The sequence below is a fragment of the Trachurus trachurus genome, assembly GCF_905171665.1.
Source record: "Trachurus trachurus genome assembly, chromosome: 19".
NCBI lineage: Eukaryota > Metazoa > Chordata > Actinopteri > Carangiformes > Carangidae > Trachurus > Trachurus trachurus.
Genome location: NC_139913.1, coordinates 23901875 through 23927048, shown reverse-complemented (window position 1 = coordinate 23927048; position 25174 = coordinate 23901875). Strand labels below are relative to the sequence as shown.

The 25174-nt window shown below is 40.3% G+C and overlaps 1 protein-coding gene across 1 annotated transcript in view; it reads right to left on the bottom strand.

The window, feature by feature from the left end:
* The window catches only part of LOC311002292 (protocadherin-15-like), a gene marked incomplete at both ends in the record, with an annotated part of 162954 nt that overhangs the window by 105973 nt on the left and 31807 nt on the right, over nt 1-25174 (bottom strand). The window contains 9 exons of the mRNA XM_083993613.1: nt 102-193; nt 358-507; nt 4071-4205; nt 7927-8133; nt 9235-9347; nt 10729-10837; nt 18456-18626; nt 22405-22515; nt 23190-23309. Coding sequence (XP_083849739.1) covers nt 102-193; nt 358-507; nt 4071-4205; nt 7927-8133; nt 9235-9347; nt 10729-10837; nt 18456-18626; nt 22405-22515; nt 23190-23309 — 1208 coding nt within the window. The remainder of the gene's footprint in view (nt 1-101; nt 194-357; nt 508-4070; nt 4206-7926; nt 8134-9234; nt 9348-10728; nt 10838-18455; nt 18627-22404; nt 22516-23189; nt 23310-25174) is intronic.

Below are 25174 nucleotides of genomic sequence, written 5' to 3'. Positions count from 1 at the left end.
GTGTTTTCACAGTACGTGTCTTGTTCTCTAACTCTAAGCAAAAATAACTTCAGAAAAAGTAACTTGCATAAACATTATTATAGTGTAAGTGATATAATTACCTGTTTTGAATAAGAAAGTGTCCTTGGGCGCCAGCTAAGATCCTGTAAGTGACTTGACCGTTGACACCTGCATCAGAATCTACTGCTGACAGCTTTGAAAAGACAAGACATATTTTTATTCTTACTGTAGATTCTTGATATCACATCATTTGTAATCCTTTACTTTATTGGATTGTATTAATTAGTGTGGTATATTGATGTGTTGATGAAGAGAAGGGATCACCGCCGACACGTCTTAGTTTGTGATGATGTGTACCTGTAATAGAGTTTCTCCAGGCATCATGTCAGTAAAGAGGTTGATGTTATAGGAGACATTGGCAAAGGTTGGAGTGTTGTCGTTGGCGTCCAACACTGTTATTGTCACGGGACTTGGCGTGCTCTGCTGGACGCCATCTGATGCCACAAGCTGGAGAGACAGAGACACATCGGGAGGGAAATAACAACAATATATATACAGTACAGCGTTTTTGTTTTTGTTTTTCTTGACAAGAGCCATACCTAAAATGTTCCCTCTTGCAGAAAAAGTTGCACTGAGCTGAGCTACAAAAAGCTACCTTTGGAGAATCATGAGGTGGGCGGGCTGTGTGCTCAATACCTCCCTGACATCTTGATAGTGTCGTGTTTGTTTCCCTGTTTCTTTTGAGGTGGAATTGCTCTGTACATTTTCAATCTAAATCCCTGCTCTGGGTTTATTTACACGCTCCTGTGGGTGCAGCTTAGAAGTCTTAAAAATCTTTGAACTAATCTGTCCCAGCTGTCTCCTCTCTATTTAATTTCACATACATAGTGTTAACATTGACTGTTGACTCCTCTACCTTTAATTAAACATTATATAAAATACATATTATGTATATAAATGTATAAAACAAGCATATATCCAATTAATTATAATATCATCTGTACAGGTAAACTGATATAGAATAGAACACCTCGTCCTGTGTTTCATATGCCTTAATTTGTTTTTAAAGGCTAATAACTGAAAGTAATAAGCTTAGTTGCTCTCTTGCAAAAGCTGGTTATCATATCTTATGTTATCTTATGACTGGGAATGGAAAGATAGATAATCTAGCTCTGTCCAACTGTAACAAATTCACAATACTAGCAACAATACTTACAACAATAAATTGTGTATATACTGGATGTTATGTACTAGAACTCTAGATGAGGTCCAAAGTGACAGTAAACGCTCCAGGGAGTCACCGGCCATCAACTCACTGGTTGCCGAGCTAGCGTATGCATGGCTGCTGTAGAAGCTCTTGGTTTTTATTTCTGCCCATTTCTAAATTGTAATCTTCAACCATTTTAGTAGCTGCATGTTAAATTACGGCAGCGATTCAGTGACATTTCCACTCATAAATAAATCAGAAAAGAATTCATAATGAGCAAAAATCCAGTAATCCAGGAGTCTGCAAACTATCTGTGGAGAGACAGAGCTACCAGTGGCACAACACAGCAAACACACAGCTGGTGTGAACAGACACAGTACATGCTTCTCTGCAGCAAGCTCAGTGACAGCAGCCGCCATGGTTACATCTAGCGCAGATGGGGTGTGGATTGAGCTGGGCTTGGCTAGGCTGAGCTAAACTAAGCTAACCATCTTCTGACTCAAGCTTATAATTAGGGCTGTCAGGCGATTAAAAAAAAAAATCTAATTAATTACATAATTTGTAATTAATTAATCTAATTAATTGCATTTTAATCTCATATCTGCTAAAGGTACCCAAATAAAGAATTCAAATTCTAAGACATTACAAAATTGTATTGCATGACTAATCAATTGAATACACTTAGAAGAGAAGATTTGAAATCCACATTTTTAATCGTGATGGAATTTAAAAGAAAATGGTCAAGCACAGCGGACGCAGTAATCTATCTAACTCGATCTGACTGGCCGCACATCCCACGTTGCGGGGCGGTGCCCCCGCAGAGGCTCGCGCGCTGCAGCGCTTCAGTTCGGCGTCTGTTCTATTTTTCACACGACCCACGAGCGCCGTTGTCAAGCTGGATAGACCAGATCGCACCAGACAGGAAGTCGGGCACAGAAAAGGCGAGAAAATCCGGTCAATTTTCAAAATAAAATAATTAAATGATGATTAATAAAGTTGTTGCTTGCCCCTCTATAAATATTTGTCAGTTGCGTCTGCACACGAGACACACACACAGAGCTAGAGACAGACCTGTGAAAACCGAGTACAGACGGGTATAGATGCGAGTGGAGTCGATGTTTGACCGGCGCGGAGAGAGCAGGAGAAGCAGCTCCCTGTGCGACCAGCCAAGCGCCTGCGAGGACAAGCGCTGCTCCCACTCCGCTTCTGCGGGCAGTGCGTCCGGGCTGTGAGTCGCGTCCATGTCTGTTGTCACCCTGCTTTGACTAGCGACGCAGGTGGGAAGTGACGTGCCACTGTCAAGTAGCTTACGGGTCATTCAATGGACCAAATTTAAAATGCTTGCGCATTGAATTGCCACTCAGAATCTCAGAATTAATTGCGTTAATTTTTGTAACGCGTTAAACTGCAGTGTAATTAATAATCTAATTAGCGAGCCAAAAGCCGCTGCGTCAACGTGCGCCGCCATCTTGTGACTTAACGTGTTAAACTGACAGCCCTACTTATAATTCAATTTGTTATATTTGTGTTATGATGGCGTTCATCCCCAGGAAGACTTCAGTCATGCCCTTGATCTTTTACATTCATGACATTCATGCTCTTGTGAGCATGTATAAAAGGTAAAGAAAATATTTCCATTTAAATGTTGGAATAGCAGAATGCAGTGCTTTTATACGCTCAACAAATGATCTGTAATTTTGTTTGGTGTCTTTTCAACCTCTCACTCAAGCAAACTGAAGTAACTCATATATCTCTACATGTTTAAGAAATCACAGACTACAGCAGCAGCAGCAGCGTCTCCACTGATACCAATCTCCTCCACAGGCTCATCTGCCAACACGCTGATTGACTCCTTTAAATGAAAATCATCTTCTCATGTCTCATAGCTGACTCACTCACTCTTCCTCCAGTTTAATTTCTCCTGCAAGGCTTTCATGATGATTACTGTACACCTCTGCCTCTCAATCAATAACCAGACCCTCTGCTTTCCCCATCTTTAACCTGCAAACAGCCGCATGCACACGCACGCCAGCACACGTCACCCCATACAAACGCACTGCACTGTGTGACCAGGCTGAACTTGACAGATAACAGACTGCTGTATGAAGTGCTGTATCATCATATGGTGAGGCACACACACACACACAAACACACACATTTAATCTGCTTGGCAACGAGTAGTCTCTCTCTACCAATAAAGGCACGGTTGAATTAGATTGCACTGAAATAAAATAGATAAGAGAGGAAGAATGGCACATTGAGAGGGGGAACAACAACAACAAAAGAAAGTAGGATGAAAGGGAATGGTGGACCGGAGGACTGGGAGGAGACAAGACACGCAGTCACACAGGAGCAGACAAAGTGATGGTGAGAGGTACACAAACGGTAACACGGGGAGCCCATTGTAATAAGTTCCAATTCTCTACATCTATTTCTGCACAGAGAGATGGAAAAGCTAAGTGCAGGCCTGAATGCTGAAAACAAGGCAATCACTCATAAAATGAGATCCATTAGAGGAGCAGTGGAGGTAACTGAAGTTATGTTTCCTTTGTATCAAAGGGCAAACATGTGACACACAGATCTACCCATCTTTGACTCTGTTCTTTGCTTTCTTCTTTCTTCTATCTACTGTATCTACCTCCCTCAGCTCCGGTCCTCTGCTCTTCCTCTTGCCTCTTTCACCTCTCTTCTTATCAAGTTTCCTGCTTTCACCTCCTCTCTAGATAAAAGTCTCGCTCCAGTTTTATCAAGGGTATCTGTTTTGAAGCCAAGTATTCAAATGCATAGAGGAGCTCATCTTTCTCTCCCCCAACACACACAGGTGTTGTGTACAATACATAAAAATGCCAAGGCTCTGGAGTACCGTGAAAGAATAGGAGTCCTGTTTCTCTCTGTCCAGCGGCTGCAGCAGGGTGAGATATCTTCTGATTCCAGTTGTGGACACAGTGAAGACATCAGAGTAGCTGTCCAATGAGAACAGCAGCTGAGGATCCCTGGTCTGTTGAAGAGGAAATCAGATATTATGAGATGTAGAAGAGACACTAGAACTGTGAGCTATTTAATTCTTTTACCCTTAAAGGGATACCCCAACATTTTTTTTCCGTGTCTTGCCTCACTCCCGAGTCCATGACAAGCAGATAGACACCATCCTTTTGACTGTGCGTGCAGTAACAAGGGAGATAGAGCCGTATCGCCGTAATTAGCTTAGCTCAAACACTGGAAGTGTATAGGTAGTGTTAGCCTGCCTCCACCTAAAGTCATCAGAGAAACTCTTCAGCAACTCTAAACGGAAACCGGCGGGCCGATCTTCGTCTCAGAGCTGACAAAACTCTCCGGTAAGGCATCTTGAGCGGTCAAATGCCGCTAACGGGACCAGATCGGTCAAAACGGAGGGTTCAAGCAAAGACGGTTTATTTCGGTTCAAGCTAGCTACATCGAGGGTAGGTTAGCTTCCTATTTCAAAGTAAAAGCACAAATTCTATTGTCATGGTTTTCTGTATGTAAAGGGCAACGGGTGTTTTATTTTGTGAAAGTAAACGAAAGTGCGTTGGCAAGACACGAAAAAAAATGTTGGTGTATCCCTTTAATAATCTAAGAAAGGTACATTTACAACTGGGTGCTGCACAATATACTGTATGGCAGCAATGAAATGAAATATTACACAGTATTATTATGATTCAAGATAAATATATGAATGTATATACGTATGGAGAAACAGATGCATATGCAAAACAGTAAAGATGCAGGTGAATGAAAAACAGCTCCAAGATTTTCCTGACATAAAGATTATTCTAAGGACGGTGTGTGTGTGCGTTTATGTGATGGAGAGGCAATCCTCATCCAAGTCCTCCACTGACATTACCCACACACTCACTTCCCCTGTCTATGCTCTGTGTGTGTGTGTGTGTGTGTGTGTGTGTGTGTGTGTGTGTGTGTGTGTGTGTGTGTGTGTGTGTGTGTGTGTGTGTGTGTGTGTGTGTGTGTGTGTGTGTGTGTGTGTGAGCTCTCATTCCAGATAAGGCTGGCTCAGCAGGGTAACTGCAGGGAGTGGGCTGATAATATTGCCGATGTAGCCAGTGTGGATATTGAGTCATAAATAAACACAAACACACATACATGCACACACACACACACGCACGCAAACACACACACACACACACACACACACACACACACACACACACACACACACACACACACACACACACACACACACACACACACACACACACTCACAGTCGTATGCACGCACATAAATAACAGTGATGGACTGCGCATAAAAGCAATTAGGACTAATCATCATTGTTGGTACTTAATACTGGAGGAAAGACCACGGTTAGCAATATTTAAAATAAGTCAACACATATCAATCACCACACACACACACACACCGAGTGGTTGAAACACACACATTATCTCCACTAAGCCTTTGCCGTGTTGCGGGGGACCGGATCTTTTAGAAAGCAATGAACCAGAGCTTGTTTTTGTCACAGTGACTATGCAACATCTTAAACAAACTAAGCTCATGGGGAAGCATCAGCGATAACAGAGCTCCACCACTGTAAATTCTTACATTATCACTAAGAGGCAATTTAAGAGGGAAATGGTTTTGCTATCCAGATTCACAGGGAAATTAGATAGGACACTTCACACACACACTGCAACCGAAGCACAAAGGAGAGGTTCAGAGGAAGAAGGAGGACTGAAACAGAAACAGACACTCTAGCCCACCAGACCCTCGGTCACACTGATGGTCTGTTTACAAGGTGACTTGTATTTGGAAGCAGGAAATAGTTCTGTATCACATTTGATGGTTTAGTGCTTCTTCTCTATTAATCCAGACTATAAAGTTATGCAGAACCAACACCATATTAAAAAAAACAAATAACTCAGGGTTGAACTCCTCCCCCAAAACAATGATGGTTCAATAAAACCTTTGCAATAACAGCAGTTGCATTGCAGGCCTGTCAAACTCCCCTTCTCAACACAGGAGCAGCGTGCATGGTTCTACAGTAAGTGATGGAGCTCAGTGGCTCATTTCCTGTCTATTTAACTGTATTCATCATCATTCATTTAGCTTTTAGTGATCAAACACATAAGACTAAATGAGAAAAGAATTGATGAAGCAGTATGTTAATGACATGTGATGACCAGCTCATCATTGCTCACCACTGCTTGAACTGAAAGATGGAAGAAAACCTGTGTGTTTCTGAATGTCCAGATGGGAACAACAACCACCTGGGGTCCGTTTCACGAAGCAGGTTAAGTGAAAACTCTGAGTCTGTTAACCCTGAAATGAGGCAAACTCTGGGTTTTCAGTTTCAGAAAGGGAGGTAACTGAAGCTTGGAGTAAGTTACTATGGCAACACACTCCGTGAACCTAACCTGGTCGGGAGCACGAGAGTTTCTCCTTTTTATCTGAAGCTGCAGACTGAAAGCAGCGGCTGACGGGACGTGTAAACTCCGTCAGGAGGATTATTAGACCTCGACTGGATGTTTTATTCTCCATGAGGATTTGTTTGATCGTTCCCGTTGTTCTGCACCGTCACTTTATCTGAACAACCCTCACATGACACCACACGGACACTTCTCTCTCTCCTTCTTATTTTTTTCGTAGTAGGTCGATCCACTTATGGATTATTTCCAGGTGTGATTGATGACTACACACACATCCCCGTCACGTTATAATGGAGACAAACTTGAACATATCAAACACACATTTGGAGTTGCACCTGCTCAAACACACATGTTGAATAACTCTCGAGATTTCTTTTTATCGATTAATACTCGTATTGTGCTGTGCTGTGGTATTTGCCGCTGCTGCAGAATCCTTTTTTTTTTTTTCTTTTGGGGGGGGGGGGGGGTACGTGTCAGCATTCATATGTCCATACTACCGTGAGAAGTACTGGTTGCCATGGTGAATCATATTATCTTTGTTCCATATGAGGGCTTTTCATCTCCCTGTAACTCAGGGTCAAGTTACCTCAGAGTTGACTGAACTAACTGTTATCACCTGTTCTGAAACCTAAAACTCTGAGTTTCCTGTCTCAGAGTAGATCAACTCAGAGTTCAGGATTAGACTCAGAGTTTGTTGAACCTGCTTTGGTCTCATATTGACACCATAGGAAGATATCAACAAGATGCAGCTACATTCAGCAGTTTTAATGCAATAACACAATTTGAATCTCTGAAACGTAACATTTTCCCACAAGCAGCAGCAGCAGCAGCAGCATTGTGGTGAGCCACAGCGAGGTGCAGCTGTCCTGTAGGAGAAGGGACAGTTGACAGGCCTGGGTCGGGGGAGGGGCTGTTAACAAACGGTTAATCACCAGCTGGTACTGGGAGTTGTTACATGACCATTAAACACTGGTCAATGAGCTTTAAAATTGATAATGAATGGATTGTCATTTTGGTCGACAGAAAATACAACATCAACACCAACCAGCTGACACCTCAGAGAACTGAGCCCAAGGAGATAAAGACAAGAATGAATGCACTCAGCTTATACATACAGGCGTCTGATTGGCTGTGAGCTACAAAGGAAGTAGATGCAACAAATCATATTGGTGAAAAGAGTCCAAAAACAAACTCATTTAAGGCAAAAATAAATTGTTGCATATTTCTGTACTGAATCTGTAAAGCACATTAACTCATATTTTCATGACCTGTGATTCAACGTGTTTTAAACTGGTGACAGCTCTGTGGGTTTTCATCCTCACCTCCTCCACATCGTTATCCAGAGCTATGATGGCCAGCGGTGTAGACAGGCTGTCATTGGTCCCTACAGTGGTTCCCACCGGCGATGCCTCACTGACGTAGCCATGGTAACTGGTCTCCAGGAAGTAGGGTGCCTGGTTGTTTTCATCCAGAACTTCGATTTGAAGGTTGGCGAACGCTGGAAGGGGGTGGCCGTTGTTCTGCTCTGCCTAAAGAGAGGAGGTAAAATAACTGATCATTTACACTGTGATGTGATGCTTCACCTTCTCCACTCTGCTAGTCTCTGCAGTCCCTCATGCTGCTGCTCAGGTGGAGTTTAAACATCAAGGGCTCAGCTCAGGTAACAGTAATAAAACAGCCTAGTTTCTCATGTTTATGTTTATTTTTTACAACAAAGTGTAGAGCAATTAGATTTGGATCGATTGATGGAGTGCAGATTTTGATAGGGTTTAGATGTTAGTCTGACTTTATCTTAGAGCAACACACTTTTTGCCCAATTTGTCAGCTTTTGAAAAGGAAAATATTTCCCTCAAGGGTAAAAATTCAGGAAAAAACTGCAAAATCTAGGACATTTCTGTTTACGTAGTATTACTTTGCTTTTTGACTCTTTGTAAATCAGTGTGATTAAATGGAGAAAATAATCTTGTGTAGTGAAAATGGATAGAATCCAGCTTTTAAAGTTCATTGAAGTATGCAACCGTCTGACTGTCTGTGTGTTTTTTACATTTGTGTGTCTGTGCGTCTTCTTTTCTGTTTGCAGCTTATGTCTTTACACCACTCTCGTCTATATCTCACTCCTGTAGCTTCCCACTCCTCTCTCTTTGCATCTCTCTCTTATCATTTCATGCAGGATCCAAACAGCTTTTCTATCCCAAAGGTGAAATGAATGTGGAAGCATTTAACAAACAAAATATCACAGGTTTTGACACTGGTGTATACACAGTTAAAACACACTTTTAACTAGAGTAAAAACATCCTTAAGAGGAAAAATTCAATTTTCAATTTCAGTGGAGCAGAACCTGATGAATGCTTGCTACTGTAATTTCATTACTGACCTAATTAGGCCAAAACACCTTCACACAGCATAGCCTGGCTGTAATGCTTAACAATTAATGCCAGAGAGGAACACTATTAATTGAAATAAACCAGGAGGCACCAAATAGGTTAAGTGAGAAGAAACATTTAGTCTTTATTTAAACGTACAGGAGTGATGGATATTTGAGGTTTAAAGGCAGAAGAAAAAAACACACCAGAGGGATGTTGCTGTTTCTATAAGTAACTCCCATATTTGCAGCTCTACTGTTTCTCACCTTGATAACCAGATCAAATCTGTGGTACAGCTCTCTATCGATGGGCTTCAGAAGCAGCAGCTCTGCCGTCGTTCTGTTCAAGCAGAAGTATTCTGCATAGGAATCCGGTTTGCCTGTGAAAATATGCATTGAGAACAGAGCTAAAAACAAAATACACAAAAATGAAACCAGTGTGTGTGTGAGTGTGTGTGAGGAAGAGAAAGAGGGGAGACATCAGTAAGTTGTGAAAGAATCAATATTTGTTTGGTGGTCGTCTAAGGGGAGTATGAAGGAGAGAGGGGAGAGATGGAGGGAAGAAGCCATGGCTAATGCTCCCAGTTTTCTCATCTCAGCTCCAAATGAGGGGCTGCTCAAACACAGACACACAATACACACAATACACACACACACACACACACACACACACACACACACACACACACACACACACACACACACACACACACACACACACACACACACACACACACACACACACAATACATATATGGTACTTTGGAATGCTACATTGCTCAGTTGGGAAATCAAGGTCTAGTGAGAGGAGCAGCAACTCAAGCACGTGTACACAATCACATTTCTCAAGTGTATATTTCTATGTGTGTGTGTGTGAGTGTGAATGTGTAGATGTCTTGCATCTTTATGGCTGCCACTGATTTTATTGGCTGAGGGAGGCTGCACCCCAAGTCAGCGTGAGTCCTCCTGTGTTTGTGTCCAAGCCTGAATGAACACAATCTGTGTTTGACTCTACAACCATTTAGTCTAATGAATTCCACTGGATCCTGCACCACTATCTTTAAACATGAAACCTTCATATTTCTTTATTCATTCAGTAATTAAAAAAAAGAACATACCATAGATCTCACAGGAGCTGCAAAGTTGCAATACATTTTTTTGTCCCTTGTGATTGTGTTTTCACCAGTAAAAGCATTGTTTTGTGTTTTTTTTTGTTAACTAATTATCATTAATCAACATGCCTTAAAGAGATGGTGTAGCTACAGTTTGAAGCAATAATGCGCTGCCAATTCCATCTCTGTCATTTTGGAAATGTCTCATCTTTTGCATTCAGCGCTCAGTAAATTACTTTGAATGCTTTGCTGAGTCAGTTCAGCTGCTAAACATTTTTTTTTTTTTATTGGTTTATTTGGATGGGACAATGCACATTAATGGACATATAAAAACATGTAAATGTGCCGGATTGTAGCAGCTAGTGCTAGTTTCCATCCGGAAATGTAAGTGTGTTCCTTAAAAAGCCCCAGGATCATTTTCATAACAATTAGCCCCATGCGAACAGATGCACCGCTGTCATGGTGAATTACACTGTTATCTCTCTCAGAGCACCACGTATGCATCCCCTGTCATTAAATGCAACACAAATTAAGGTGTGTCATTATGAACGGCAATGATTGTGTATTTCATCTCAATGTATATATTTGTTTTATAGCCCAACCCCTTGAAGCAGGACAATGTCACCTCCCCCGAAAAACGTCAACCTACCGATGAGGATGGAGTATAAGATCCCTGGTCTGTCAGAGGGAGGTTGGATGTTTCTGTCTTGGTCCACAGCTTGTATGGGTGGAGTCACATTGACGGGGTTCACCTTATTCTGGAGACAGAACCAATGAAATCAGATGAGAGTTGAACAATGTCACGTACACTAACAGTAGATATGAAAAGCATCAGATGTAGAATGTAAGGGTTGTGTGACGATTTCCATCATACTGGCTGTGAATGCCTGCATGTGTGAAAGAAACCACAGAAACAAACAAGTAGGCTTGGAAGTTAAACAGTGCTGGCTTCATCTCATATCATCATGTTCACATGCAGTTTTCAAGGATTCTGAATTTCCAAGACAAATTTCCCTCCGGGGACAATAAAGTTTATATTGATTGATTGAATGATTGATCTCTTAACTATGAAGAAAAGCTTAGCTTTTGCCATTTACTGTTTATATATTATTTAAGTACAAAAATCTACATAAAATTCTCTGTATGTGCAGCACACACAGCACATGCTGTAAAATAAAGTTATAACACAATAACAATTACTGTAGGACCTGTCTTTATTGTGAACATGTGTTGTTCCTGGCTGTCCCTATAGATGCAGCATATAAATATGTTTGTCTGTGTATAAACACACACACAGATACACTGTGCAATTGTACTGTCTAGGTGTGGATCGGCATCTGTATGCAAGTGTTGCTAGGCTATAATGTTGACTTATAATGGTGCAATATGCTGAGGTGTGTAATGCCAAGACCCCAAAGGGACAAACATAACATGTCTATGGGATAAAATCTACAATCACAAGAGCTGTAAAATGTCAAGCCAAACAGGCCAACAAGACTGCGTATTCCCAAATGAGGACACACACACACTCGTACACGCACACACACACACACACACACACACACACACACACACACACACACACACACACACACACACACACACACACACACACACACACACACACACACACACACACACACACACACACACACACACACACACACCGTAGGCAATTCTACCAACTCATACAATATGTCACCAGAGCACCTGTCATGCCGCACTTAAAATCTACTAGCCATCACAGAGCTATATCTCCAGTTGCCTGTCACTGAGCAGGGAGAGGAGGGAGGCACAGGCACAGGAGGAGAAGTTATGGTGAGTAATGAAGTGGGGTAAAAGAGGGTGTTAATATATGAAAGGGTGGGGGGTGGGGCTGTGGAGGGGAACATGCCAGGAAACTTGAGGTAAACAGAGGTGTAAAGGCAGCACAGAACCAAAATGTTGGACATTGGAGAAAGACAGCCAGGTCCTAGAGAAAGTAATCCAACAATGGAAAAGCATTTCTTAAATGTCAGTTCATATTATGAAAATATAAAAGCGAGGTAAAAGCAAAGTAAAAGTGACAGATGGGCACCGAGCTCAGCTTTAATACATTAACTTGAATTTAGCCAAAGAAAAAAAAAATCCTTGAATACTCTGACCAATCAGTCCTCAGAGGAGTCTGTCCCTCTTTCACACCACAACACAAACAACAGACAACTCTTCTTCACACTCCAACCTGGTTTAAGGCTCTGACACATATGCTTCCACTTTCTCACAAAGTACTAAAAGGACAGAACAGAGCTTCCCACTTAGGGAAGGCTTTTGACTAAACTGAGTAGTATCTTCACAATATTCACACCTCCTTAATAGGCTTTTTAAATCATTGTTTCAATATAATTAATACCGCTGTGTATCTTACACTGCCATGTACCTTTGTCTGTGATATAACTTGACATTTAATCATGTGTGGAAGCTACTTAGCTATGTCATGGTGGTGCTGCTGTACATGCAGCCTGGCCTGTGTGGCTTTCTTGAATTACACCTGCAAGTGTCTTCTAACCAGGTTCATCGCTTTTTATTGTCCATTGGAAACTAGAAAATCTGCAGCACTATCTCGTATTTGGTTGTGCTGTGTGTATTTGTAGCACAGTAGCAGAGGTTTTCTGAATTTGTCTCTGTGTTTTGTCTATTTGCATGTGTGTTGAACTCTCATCAGTCTCCGAAGGTCCAAGTTTATGCAGTCGAGTAGCTTGTTTTGTCCAAACGACAGTTATAACCTCAAGTGTCCAAGTTCAAAAGCTTAGATAAACATACGATGAAACAGGAAAGGTGCCCATATTCACACCTGATAAATGAACATCGTTTTCTTCAGGGTTAATAGAGCAAGTAAACAAACTGTGTGAGACCACTTATCCACAATAACCATCCCTGAAAATATGAGTTGGACTAATAATACAGGCCTAGAATGTGGCCCACAAGGAGCCACAGCAAGCTGGGCAGGTAATATGAAAGGCTCTTTACTCTCTAGGGTTTCTGTCAGAGACACACAGATTCAGACAAGCGGAGTCTGCCGAGCCAGCAGGACAAATAACAGCAACAGGTATCAAGCAGGCATGAGTGAGTCAGACGCTGCAACAACCAAACAACACCACCTGGCAAATGCTTGTGTGGGGAAACTGCCATTTTATATATAGTGGGGAACTAATGAGCAGCAGCTGTGCCGGCAGGTGGCTGATCCCAGAGCAGGCAGGAGATCAACAGAGGAGGGAGGAACCCCCCGAGGGCGTCTAGTGGTCAGGTGAGGCTTTGTGTCAGGCATAGAGCTGTACGCTGCACCCCCCCCCCTCGCCGTCACATCAAATAAATAACATATTGGTATTTCCACAGTGCAGCGCGCCACAGTGCTGCCTCAAGGTGTGGAAAACGGCTTAAGTGCTGTTGTCTTTGATGTGTTGTTCACCATTATACCATTATGCTTCGTCAACACCACGATGACAAACGGAATGATTAGTCAGGTGTCGGTGGGGGGGGGGGGGCTGTTCTCTGGGCTCTTCTCATCCATGTTTCAGAGGCAGCCATGTTTTTGAAGCCGACGTGTGAACATGGTCTGACAGCCAACTCCTCGGCATGAATGACCAGCATCTTGGTGTGTGTGTGTGTGTGTGTGTGTGTGTGTGTGTGTGTGTGTGTGTGTGTGTGTGTGTGTGTGTGTGTGTGTGTGTGTGTGTGAGAGAGAGAGAGAGAGCCAGAGAGCGTAGCTGCGTCGGCTCTGAGGCTCTGAGGTTGTCATATCTTATCAGTCTGATTAGGACTCAAACTATTATAGCAGCCTGACTCTCCTCCTTGTTCATTCCTCCTTTCTCCTCACTCTTTCCCTTCTCCTCTCCTCTATCTCTGAAACAGCAGCTGTGTGTTGTCATCTCCACCTCATCTATCCATCCATCCATCATTCACTATCTATCTATCTATCTATCTATCTATCTATCTATCTATCTATCTATCTATCTATCTATCTATCTATCTATCTATCTATCTATCTATCTATCTATCTATCTAGGGCTAGGACGATATGCTTTTCTCCCGATTTGATTCTTCTACGTTTTTTTGGATGGCGATTCGATTTAAATTGCGATTCTACGATATTGCCGATTCTCTCGATTTTTAGTCTGCATTTTTAACATTTATCTGCACACAAACACTGTAGGAGCCTAGAAATTAACATACTCCATTATAAAGTGAACTTAAACCCTTTTCAAAACCTGTACTCTCTGTATGTAAAAAAGGCTAACAAATGCACATTGCACAATGTTAAAAAAAAAAATCTAAATTTTTTTTTTCCAAAAAAAAAAAAAAAGATATCGCGATATTTATGCAAATCGATTTTTTTCTCCCATTCCTACTATCTATCTATCTATCTATCTATCTATCTATCTATCTATCTATCTATCTATCTATCTATCTATCTATCTATCTATCTATCTATCTGTCCATCTATCTATCTACCTGTCTATCTGTCTACCTATCTGTCTACACTGTACTCATTCATCCATCCATCCATCCATCCATCCATCCCTCAGTTACTACACTTGTAGCTCATTCAAGCAGAACATATCAAGTTACTGATGGCGGATGGCTTCAAAGTCTGGTCTTAATCAATCAAACATGGCCCCTTAGAGACAGCTGCTTTGAATAAATGAGAGTGCATTCAGGCAAATCTAATAAGAGACACCATGCTGCTACTGTAAAATAAACATGCATTTATTTCTCTGACCCGGAATGAATCAGCTTAAAGCTTATGACTGTTTAAAAATAAAAACCTAAGTGTTAAGCAGTAATGAATTAGCAGTAAACGTATCACAGACGGATGAAGGGGGAGAAACGCAGGGTGACTTGGGATTTGTGTTGGTCAGTAGGCTACAGTATATGGACGTGCACATTCAAGATTGAATATTGTGCATGTACCTTGCAATCTACTGAATGGAGCTGATACTGTAATTACTGCTGCTATGTGATAAGTTTTGAGAGAGAGAGAGTTGTAAAAATCTTTCATCGCAAGAGCCACTCTGCACGGTCTTGGTGTCTGAAAAGCCTTCAAGTTAATAGATACATTATTCATACCGGAGGTGGGTTCCTATCTAATTTCTTCACTCCAATTATTTCGGAGCTCTTCTACAAAAATTGCAAATAATATCTAGAATAACTTGACCGACTGAGGCCTTTTTTGTGTGGAGTTTGCATGTTCTCCCTGTGACTGTGTGGGTTCGCACCAGATACTCAGTTGTCCTCTCACAGTCCAAAGACTAAGGTTAATCGGTGACTCTAAATTGCCCATAGGTGTGAATGAGAGTGTGATTGGTCATTTGTCTCTATATGTCAGGCCTGTGATGGACCGGTGACCTGTCCTAGTTGTTGCCCTTGCACAATGTCAGCTAGAATTGGCTCCAGCCATGCCTCAACTCTATAAAGATAAGGCTTGATCAAAAATAAATATAAATAAGATGCCATCATCAGTCAATCTACCGTTGCAAAATAATTGAAAACTGAAAGATACTGTACTGGTGCTGCAAAGGAAAAAAAAAAGAAAAAAAAAAAAACATGGCTAGGCCAAAACCTACAGTATGTGTAGCCAATGGTCATATCCAGTTACACTGTCCAACAAAATCATATAACACATTAAGACAAAAAACTAGGAGTGGGAGAAAAAATCGATTCACATAAATATCGCAATATCTTTTTTGACGATTTTTAAATCGATTTTTTTTTCTCCAAAAATCTTTTTTTTTTTTTATATTGTGCAATGTGCATTTGTTAGCCTTTTTTACATACAGAGAGTACAGGTTTTGAAAAGGGTTTAAGTTCACTTTATAATGGAGTATGTTCATTTATAGGGTCCTACAGTATTTGTGTGCAGATTAATATTAATAATGCATACTAAAAATCAAGAGAATCAATAATGCAATATCGTAGAATCGCAATTTAAATCGAACCCCCTCCATGTGTCCTCAATCACACAGAGTAGTAATAAGCCAAAGTTCATAAATATACTAGCACGGCATAACATTAAATCGTTAAATGACAATTCAATTCAAGAACAGTCCTGCCTCAGAGTAGATCACAGGGCAAGTACAACATCATTAATGGACTTAACTACTTCTCTCAGCAGGAGAAGCACAGGTGTAGTTTTAACAATGGCCATTCAGGGGCTTGGTAAGCCTTCATGTACAATGCAGGAGTCTTGAAAACTATATGAGGGTTAGTGTTTGCTGTGATAAAAGACCCATTAGGTTTCATATGAGCTTGAATCTGGTATCTGCACAGTTTCCTGCTCCTGAGGTGAACATAGATCACCGTTAGAACATCACCAGGAGGTGGTGGCAGCGGGGTTTACATAAAGAAGAAGCCAAGCAGCCCGGCGTTTGCCTGTGTGACTCCATTTCTTATTGTGGCGATGGTGCGAGATCATAAATAGATCATAAACACTGATATAAGTGAAACATCTTGTGCTGCACTGGGAGCAAATTGACATCTGAGAACCAATCTCCGTCTTAGATGCAATGTGTTTTATGCATCGCTTTGGATTTTAAATCCCCTTAGGTATTTTCTTTGCATAACTTTGTCTCTCTTTCTCTCTGTGTATCAACCTCCACCTCTCTATCCTAAACCCTTTCCTTGTCTGCTTACACTTGCTCCTTCTCAAAAACCATGAGGTGTAAAGTTGATTTACTCCTGTTGTTGCTCCCTGTGCTTTCATATCTTGGCTGGGAGGGAAGTGTGTGTGTGTGTGTGTGTGTGTGTGTGTGTGTGTGTGTGTGTGTGTGTGTGTGTGTGTGTGTGTGTGTGTGTGTGTGTGTGTGTGTGTGTGTGTGTGTGTGTGTGTGTGTGTGTGTGTGTCCGCAAGACTGTATGTGTGAGTCAGGAGAGATAAGAAAGAGAGAGAGGGGTTTGAAGACACTGGTGTCAGCAGTACTTTGAGGGCCTTAGTGTCTCTGGAGTAAAGTGAGCAGATGTGTTCATGTGTGTGTGTTCAAGTCATTGTCTGTGCATGTGTGACAAAGATCTCAGTAAACAAAGAGATGAAGTAGACAATGTCCAGTTCAGCATGACTGCTCTACCGCCTTGACACTGGTGCGGAATTCTGTGTGCATGAGTGTGCACGCGCATGTGTGTACAGTAGGTGGGTGGGGGCGTTGTTAAGGCATGAATGCACTGCTAGCTTGTCACTATCAAGGGTGTGTGTGTGTGTGTGTGTGTGTGTGTGTGTGTGTGTGTGTGTGTGTGTGTGTGTGTGTGTGTGTGTGTGGTAGGGGATGAATGCTCTGCTGACTTGTCAGAGTTGAGGATTTTGCCTGCAGCAACTTTGTCTCATTTACAAAGTGGTATTGCAAGTCTCTTTGGATAACAGCATCAGCTAAATGCCCGAGATACAAATACAATATGATACGTACAGCTGTGTAAGCATAAAACCGTGCCACACTGTTGCACAATCACTCTTGTAACACTTGTTCATACACAAGAGATTCAGATTATGATCCGTCAGGGAAATATATTGTGCAGAGCAGTCTCAGTAAGTAATAAAAACACAAGAAATCATCTGTAATGTAATAAAATACAGACATATAATAGGATTTTTTTCCAAGGTTGTTAAGGTTACGTGATTAACAACTCTGTCTGCTTATTAAAATATCAATATTCTTGTTCTAAATGATGCTAATTGACAATGGAATCTAAAACCATATTGAACAGGAGTACACGTTTTTCATGCCCACATGGATGATTTTAGCCTTTTGTCTTCATTACCTACAGTAGCAGATGGTTAGCACGCCATAATTAAAAAAAATCATTTTTTTTGCAATTGTAAAGTTGAGAAAAACAAAAAAACTTTTTTTTTTAAACTTTATCTGCTGGTGGCATACAGGCACATTACAGCTTGTTTGAAAGCTTAGAAGTCGTGAAAAAGCAGATACAGCGTCCTTGTCTATCAGTATCAGTCTGAGTAGAAGAGGTGCCGGGGTAAAGTTGTCGTTCCCATGTTAAGATTCAGTGGATGTCAAGGGGGCAAACACATTATCTGACAAATGATGTGTGATATTACAAAAGTCAATAGACACTCACTGCAGCGGCATCAATTTCACATACATTAAATATGAGCATGTATAAACAAGGCCTAAGAGATTAGCTCTTACTATTAACCTTAATCTAAGATTAAAATGGTAAACGCTGCCGACATCACTAAAACACACACACACACACTCCTATAATTGTCTGCTGAAGGAAACTGGTACCGTAACAGTAGTACACATTATGCACACAGATGAAAACGTGCCCTCTGGACCTCACATGCATAGAAACCAGACAGCGTATAGCGTGTTTACATATGGGGAGCACACGTACCGGCTCAGTCAGCTCCAGCACATTAGCCTTGTACGTGATGGGACTACAGTCACGGGTGTTCCCCACCAGCGTGCAGGGCAGAAACATGGGCCCCAGGTCGTCACCGTCCAGCACATCCACGGTCAGAGTGGTGGTGGCTGTCCGCCGCTCACTGGGGTAGGGGGCTCGGTCCTAAACACACACACACACACACAGTTTCAGTTTCATCTTAACCACTTTCTTATTTGCACTTTCATATTTTGGATATTTGTGATTCTTCATCCTCAAGTCTTGAATAAAAAGTGAACATGAGTGCTGCTAGAATATTTTCAGGAAATGAACAAAGCTGCCAGGAAGCTCTCAATACCTTCAAAGACTGATGTCTACTCAGCCCTGCATCTCCATGTCTATTTATATCTCATCAAGGGCAACTAAGCACATATCTAATGCATTTTAAACTGCTTCAGCTCCTCACAGACCACGCATGAAGCAGAAACTGCTATTTGTTACATTATCATGTATGTGATGTATTTCATAAGCCTTGTAGGTTACATCATAATCAATGGTTTGTTATAGCACCCAAAGAGTTTTTCTTTGAGAAAGTATAAAGTTTGTTTTACAAATTAACACCGAACTGCTCCCACTCACCTCCATCTGTTGTGGGAATTGAGGAAGTCTTCATTAAAGGACATTAATTAGATACAGACTAATACTGTATATGCATTTTTTTTCCCCAAGCAGATGACGTGTATGAGAAGTAAATTAACAGACAGAATGAAAGTATGAATTATAAATAAAATCCAACAGTCAAATCTCCAACAGCCTCATCTCTCACTGGTGTCATTTAAGAAAATCACCTTGTTATCTGACACATTCTAATTATAGTCGGACACCTGCTCTGGACTAACAGATGTTCTCTCCAAAATACCTTGATGATACAATGTGCTACTACAACACCACGTCACTCCTCCTCCCCTTTATCAGCTTTAAGTAGTCACAACAGATCAAATTAGTAGTGGTTTAATTGCATATTGATTAATTATTGACATTTTCAGTACATTTGTTTGTAGTGAGCTCACAAATATTTCAGGTCTTGTTCCCAGAGATGAATGAGTCAATAAATGAAAATGCTCCTATTGTGTAGTCATTAACGTTAAGATGAAAAGATGAAAAGAAATACAAATAATTTATCTCCTAGTCAAAAATAAATAAATAAAATAATAATTATCTGAATGAACACTGTTCTATTACGGAGTATTAGGGCCGCATTGAGAAAAGAAAATCTGACTTCGAGAAGTCATAATTTTACAAGAATAAAGTCGTAAATTTATGAGAATAAAGTCATAATATTACGAGAATAAAGTCATTAATATTTTAACCTGTTGTTTTAGAGGAGGAAAGTTGTTAAAATGAGGGCCGTGGAGCATTTTGTGAAGTTGTACTTCAGTATAGGTTTAACAAACAAGGAGAGCCACACTATGTAGTTTTTGGACCTTAACATAATGTTTCTAAACTCAGTGAAGTGGTACATTGCAGCTCTGCTAAGCTCCAGCCCAGTCTCCCTGCGCCGTGTGTCTCCCTCCACAGCTCCGGCTCTGGAGCTTTGTTTGGCACCGTGACCAACAACAGTGACGGCACCGCCAGTACAAAGTACCGACAACGGCGCCAGTACCGGTGTCGGCACGGTACTGGCAACGGCAACAAATTCACGTAGGCCACTGTGCTTCTTATGCACCACTAGGAGTAGCATCTCCAAGTTCGTTTAACCTAACCCTAACCCTTTCATATCTGATACAATGACAATAAAGTCTCTATTCATTATATTCTATTCTCTGGGAATGAGGTAGCAGATAGTTGTTCTTCTCAACCATAGTACTACCAGTACCGCAAATCCTCAGTATCAGGACTTTGAAAAGAATATGCAAGAAAATACATCTATTCCGCAGAAAGAACCAGGCGGACTTGGAAGTCATTGCTTTTTTCTCATAAAATTGCCACTTAATTTTTGTAATATTATGACTTTATTCTCATAAATGTATGACTTTATTCTTGTAAAATTATTACTTTATTCTCAAAGTACTATACCAGGTGGCCTATCACATTTTGTTCACAGTAAAAATATTTGTATAGGTTTTGAAAACAGTTCTACACCAAAAACACTATGACCTTGAAACACAGAAAATGAAAAATGGATGTGTGTAGACACTATTAAGTTTTCATTCAGGAGAAGACCTTCAGGAGACCTTAAGCTGAAATAGCAGGGCCTCTACCCTGTAAAATATCACAACTATTTCTTGTCAAACACAAAAAGTAAAACTGTTCAAAAGCTTCAATTTCTACTGCGGAGTGGATGTGCAATCATTCTTTCCCTTTTGTACAGTACACCTCTTAAAGTGCTATTGTCAACTTTTGCTAAAGTATCTATCCACCCTTCAATTACAAAGGAAGCTGCTCAGCAAATTCACAAAAAAGAAGAAAACGTTTAATAGGCCTATTCATCTGAATATCAATATAACTGCTTTGCTTTCAGTTTTTAGTTTAAGATAATCGATATACTGTACACAAACTAGCCTTGTTATTTTGTATTATTCCACACAGCTCTCAGAACAAAATAGCCAAATCAGGCTCAGGAATCTACAGAAAACTCAAAGTGAATAATCAATCATCGTACAGGGAAAGAAACTCTACTATTTCAAGTTTGTGCAAGTTATCTAGATCCCTGCACCTTGTCCTTCACATTATTCCTAGTTGTGTCTGCATATCAGCTAGCTGGATACATCAGCACTTGTTTCTCTCCTTTAGAAGAAGCAATTTTCTGCCGCTAACCATTTTTTCCCCTCACAAGCTTGAAAATTAACCCAACAAGATAAGGAGCAATGAACCTCCACAAAGTACTGCTGAAATTCCTCTTTTACTGTTATTTAATTGCACCTGAATTGAGTGTTTCTCTGTCACTGTGTTACATATCGCACTTTTCACTGTCAATCACTCGACAGCACAAGAGAGGCATCAAAGTTTCTCTTCTCTTCGAGCTGTGAGATGTGATAAAATACAAAAATATCCATTCAAAAGCTGTGATCATACCGTTATTTTAGACAACTGTTTTGATAAGGTTATAAGAGCTGTAGTTCAGTTAATCAGTGCTTAATTTATTTTCTCTTTTTCCTCACCCAGCATTTCAGTAAAAGGTCAGCTTTATTCCACGCCGTTCTTTTACCTCCCGGCACGTGTCTCTAATACAGCCTTTCTCTTACATAGCCTTTCTGAGAATTTATATTCAGCAAATCCACAGCTACTCAAAACACCCTTAATATTGTATTCAGATGAACAGTGAATATGTCAGGCTTTCAAGTAGTCAGAAATGCATTAATCTTTCAGTGTACTGTTGACTTTTAATAATGCTTTCAGGGTAAATGGGCCTTGAGACATAACGAATATTTGCCAGAATGCTCTGCTGAAAACCAAAGGATTTGTAAGCAAGGTTTTCCTGTCACAACAAAAACATTAATGGTGCAATCAGCTACTTAAGTCATTTTTTCGGTTGCACTTTAGATCCTTCAAAGTTCCCCCCGCCCCTCCCCATGAGTCTTTTTGCATGTTGAGTGAAATTAACTATATTGTAGACCAGCTGAATAAAACATACAGAGTGAGTGGTGCGAAATTAAAGGAAACAATTACATTAACATAGACATAAGTGATAATCAGGGTTACACTTATAGTTCCCTGGAGACTGAGTCAACAGAGAAGTCTGTGTAGCAGTACTGTTGCCATAATAATACAAATTTACATATGATATCACAACATAGGCTACAGACTTAATTCCCTTTTAATCAGGACAGAGTTAATTTTCTTCAGACTTCCTGTATACACATCTATTGTACGTAAAATACAGTGACATCCTCAGGTTTGGTCTGAGGTAGCTGCACGACAAACAAAAACACAAACAACGACAACAAAAAAGACCACTTACGTTAGCCTGTATGATGACTAGGTACCGCGTTATCTCCTCATAGTTGAGTCTTTCTCTTAGAACCACGGAGCCAAACAGAGTCAGGGGGATGTCAAAGGTCCTGTTGGCTGTCTGAAACACAAACACAGACAAGTCACTGACAGGGTCAATATGTAGTAACAGAAGAAAGACTGTGGAAGTTAAAGCAGTAAATTCCTAGAGTATGATTTTATTATTACGCTGAAAAGAGAATTTTCTCAGGTAATACTGGAACACAGAAGAGATATAGCAAGAAAGTCATGAGTCGAGAGGAATCTATAAAAAAGTAAAGCCAAGAGGTATAAAAAAAAGGTAGCGAGATCATGATGGGAACATAATATTTGTACAGATAGGCTAAAACTCTCTATGTTTTCATAATATGTCAGTGATCTTATCATGACAATGAAGCTTCTTGGGAAAACAGGAAATAGGAGCTTAAAGAAAGCGTGTTATCTAATCTCATGAAGCAAGTAAATGATACAATCGTCTGCAATAATTGACTCTTCTTTGTACAACAAATCCCCAGTGCGTCTGTTACTGAGCTCAGTTATATTTTATGCAAAATGTGTCAGTCAAATAACTGCTTGGAGACGAGGAGAAGGGATTTAGACATCGAATCCAGTCGTCAATAATATTGATATTATGTGGTCAAGACATGGGTTGGTTATCAAGCCACAGACACACAACACTTGAGGAAATTCAGGATTCTTGTGCTAAACTTTATATTTTACACTTGAAGGAGGTCAGTGTGCAGAGGGACAACCTACCGGGTCTTTAGGGTTGTACTGGATTGTATACTCTATCTGTCCGTTGGGACCGTCATCAATGTCCGCCGCCCCGTTGTTGCCCCAGAAACCAGAGAAGATGGTGGTTCCTACTGGCGTCAGCTGAAAACACATCAGACACAGAGAATTTCAGTATCTTTGTCTAGAAGCTCACTGCACATGTTGTCAAACACAAAGACATTCATTAGCTCTTATCCTGCACTGTTGTGTCTTGCATCTACTGTTGGTACTGTATGTTCACAAAAATTTGGCCGTAAGGGATCTCCGTACTCTTCTGTCTTGACAAAAACAAACAGAATACGACTTTCAGTTTTATGTTTACTGTTCTCAAATGGAGCTTGAGAAGGAAAATTGGCATGCTGCTGTTTGTTTCCATTTGTACTGGTAATATAATGGAACACAGGCAGCGTAGTCTGGTCCAACGCTCTGTGCGTCTCATCAGTGTGAATGTTTGCCATACCTCATTGCTCCATCTGATAAAAGTTTCAGATAAAAGTGGAAAATTGGGTGATAGACAAGAGCAATATGTTAAGAGATGTTTGTCACATAAAAGCCAAAAGAAACCATTGACGTCTTTACTTTTCCCTTTGATTTCAGTGAAATAGAATTATAATTAAACGCACAAACAGACCGAACCCAAAGCCCATGGTTATAAAATAATGAGTCACTGTCAAAATAAATTAGTCTTACTGTAGTTTAACACACCTACTCCTTTCACAGTTTAAAATTTATAGAAATTAATGAGCTCTTACGACAATAGTAGAACTGAGCTTCAACTATTTAATGAGGTATCACATAATTATCACAATATTCTTCACCAGTTGCTTATTGCTCATGTGCATTTAATTGCACTAATTCACAAATTCAACTTGTATATGAAACCTTTTTTTCATTATACATGTCCAGAGCAGAGCTACTGGCAGCCAGTTTTAACTAACATGTAACGCTAGCAACACATGGAACTATTAATGCAGCATTAGTGGGTTTTTTTGCCTATGATTTTGCAAAATGTGACATTTCAATTTCTAATCCAACAACAAAACAAACTTTTTGTCAGGTTCAGTTATAAAATTATTTAGATATGACATGGCATTTTTTTAAGCTTGCCATTGTTAGACTAGCTGAACACAGTTCAGTTTATGCTAGAACATATCTACAGTAGCATAAAAATTAACCCATGCTAATTTGATGATTATTCTAAAGGTTAAAACTAATTTGAAGATAGCAAGTACAGTTTTACTTCAGATTTTTTTCTTCAAGTTATTTATATTGGTGTTCTGGCAGAAAAATAAAATCAATCATCAAAAATGTGACAAAAAGCAGATGCTTTGGAAAACTGCCAATCTAGACCAGAAGTACACTCATACATATGCTTTGCTTTAACACATTCACTTTGACACAGAATGATGGACACAAGCTGAAGTCATAAAATATAAATATTATGAGAAGGTTTAAATCAATATAAAAAGAAGTGTGAGGGAGCCACAGACCAGTCCTGAAAGTTTAACCCCTTGACGCCTGAATTTATATGCAATTATGTTAAAAAATTAATTATTTGTGTTTTTGCTTTCAAGCAGAGACTAAATTGAGTAGAGATTATTAATTTGACTATAGCACATAGAATAGTTATAAATTTGGGTATGATGCAAATTAGCGACAACAGGCATTAATGGATAAAAGTAGTAATAAAGTAGTAATAAGGTAGTAATAAAACACATTTCTCAGATTGAGGTATGAAATTGATTTTATTGATGCCAACATAGTATTTAAATTTAAATTGTAATCTGGTTTCATGACAGACATTCAAAACTTCATCATGACAATGATAAAACAACAATAAATAAAAAAAAGTGCGTGTATGTGTGTGTAGTTGACTGTACATGACTTGCAGGCCTGGTTGAGCCGACGTCAACCACTTGTTTCTGACTGTCTGTGTATGTCCTCAATGACAGCCCTGATGCAGCATC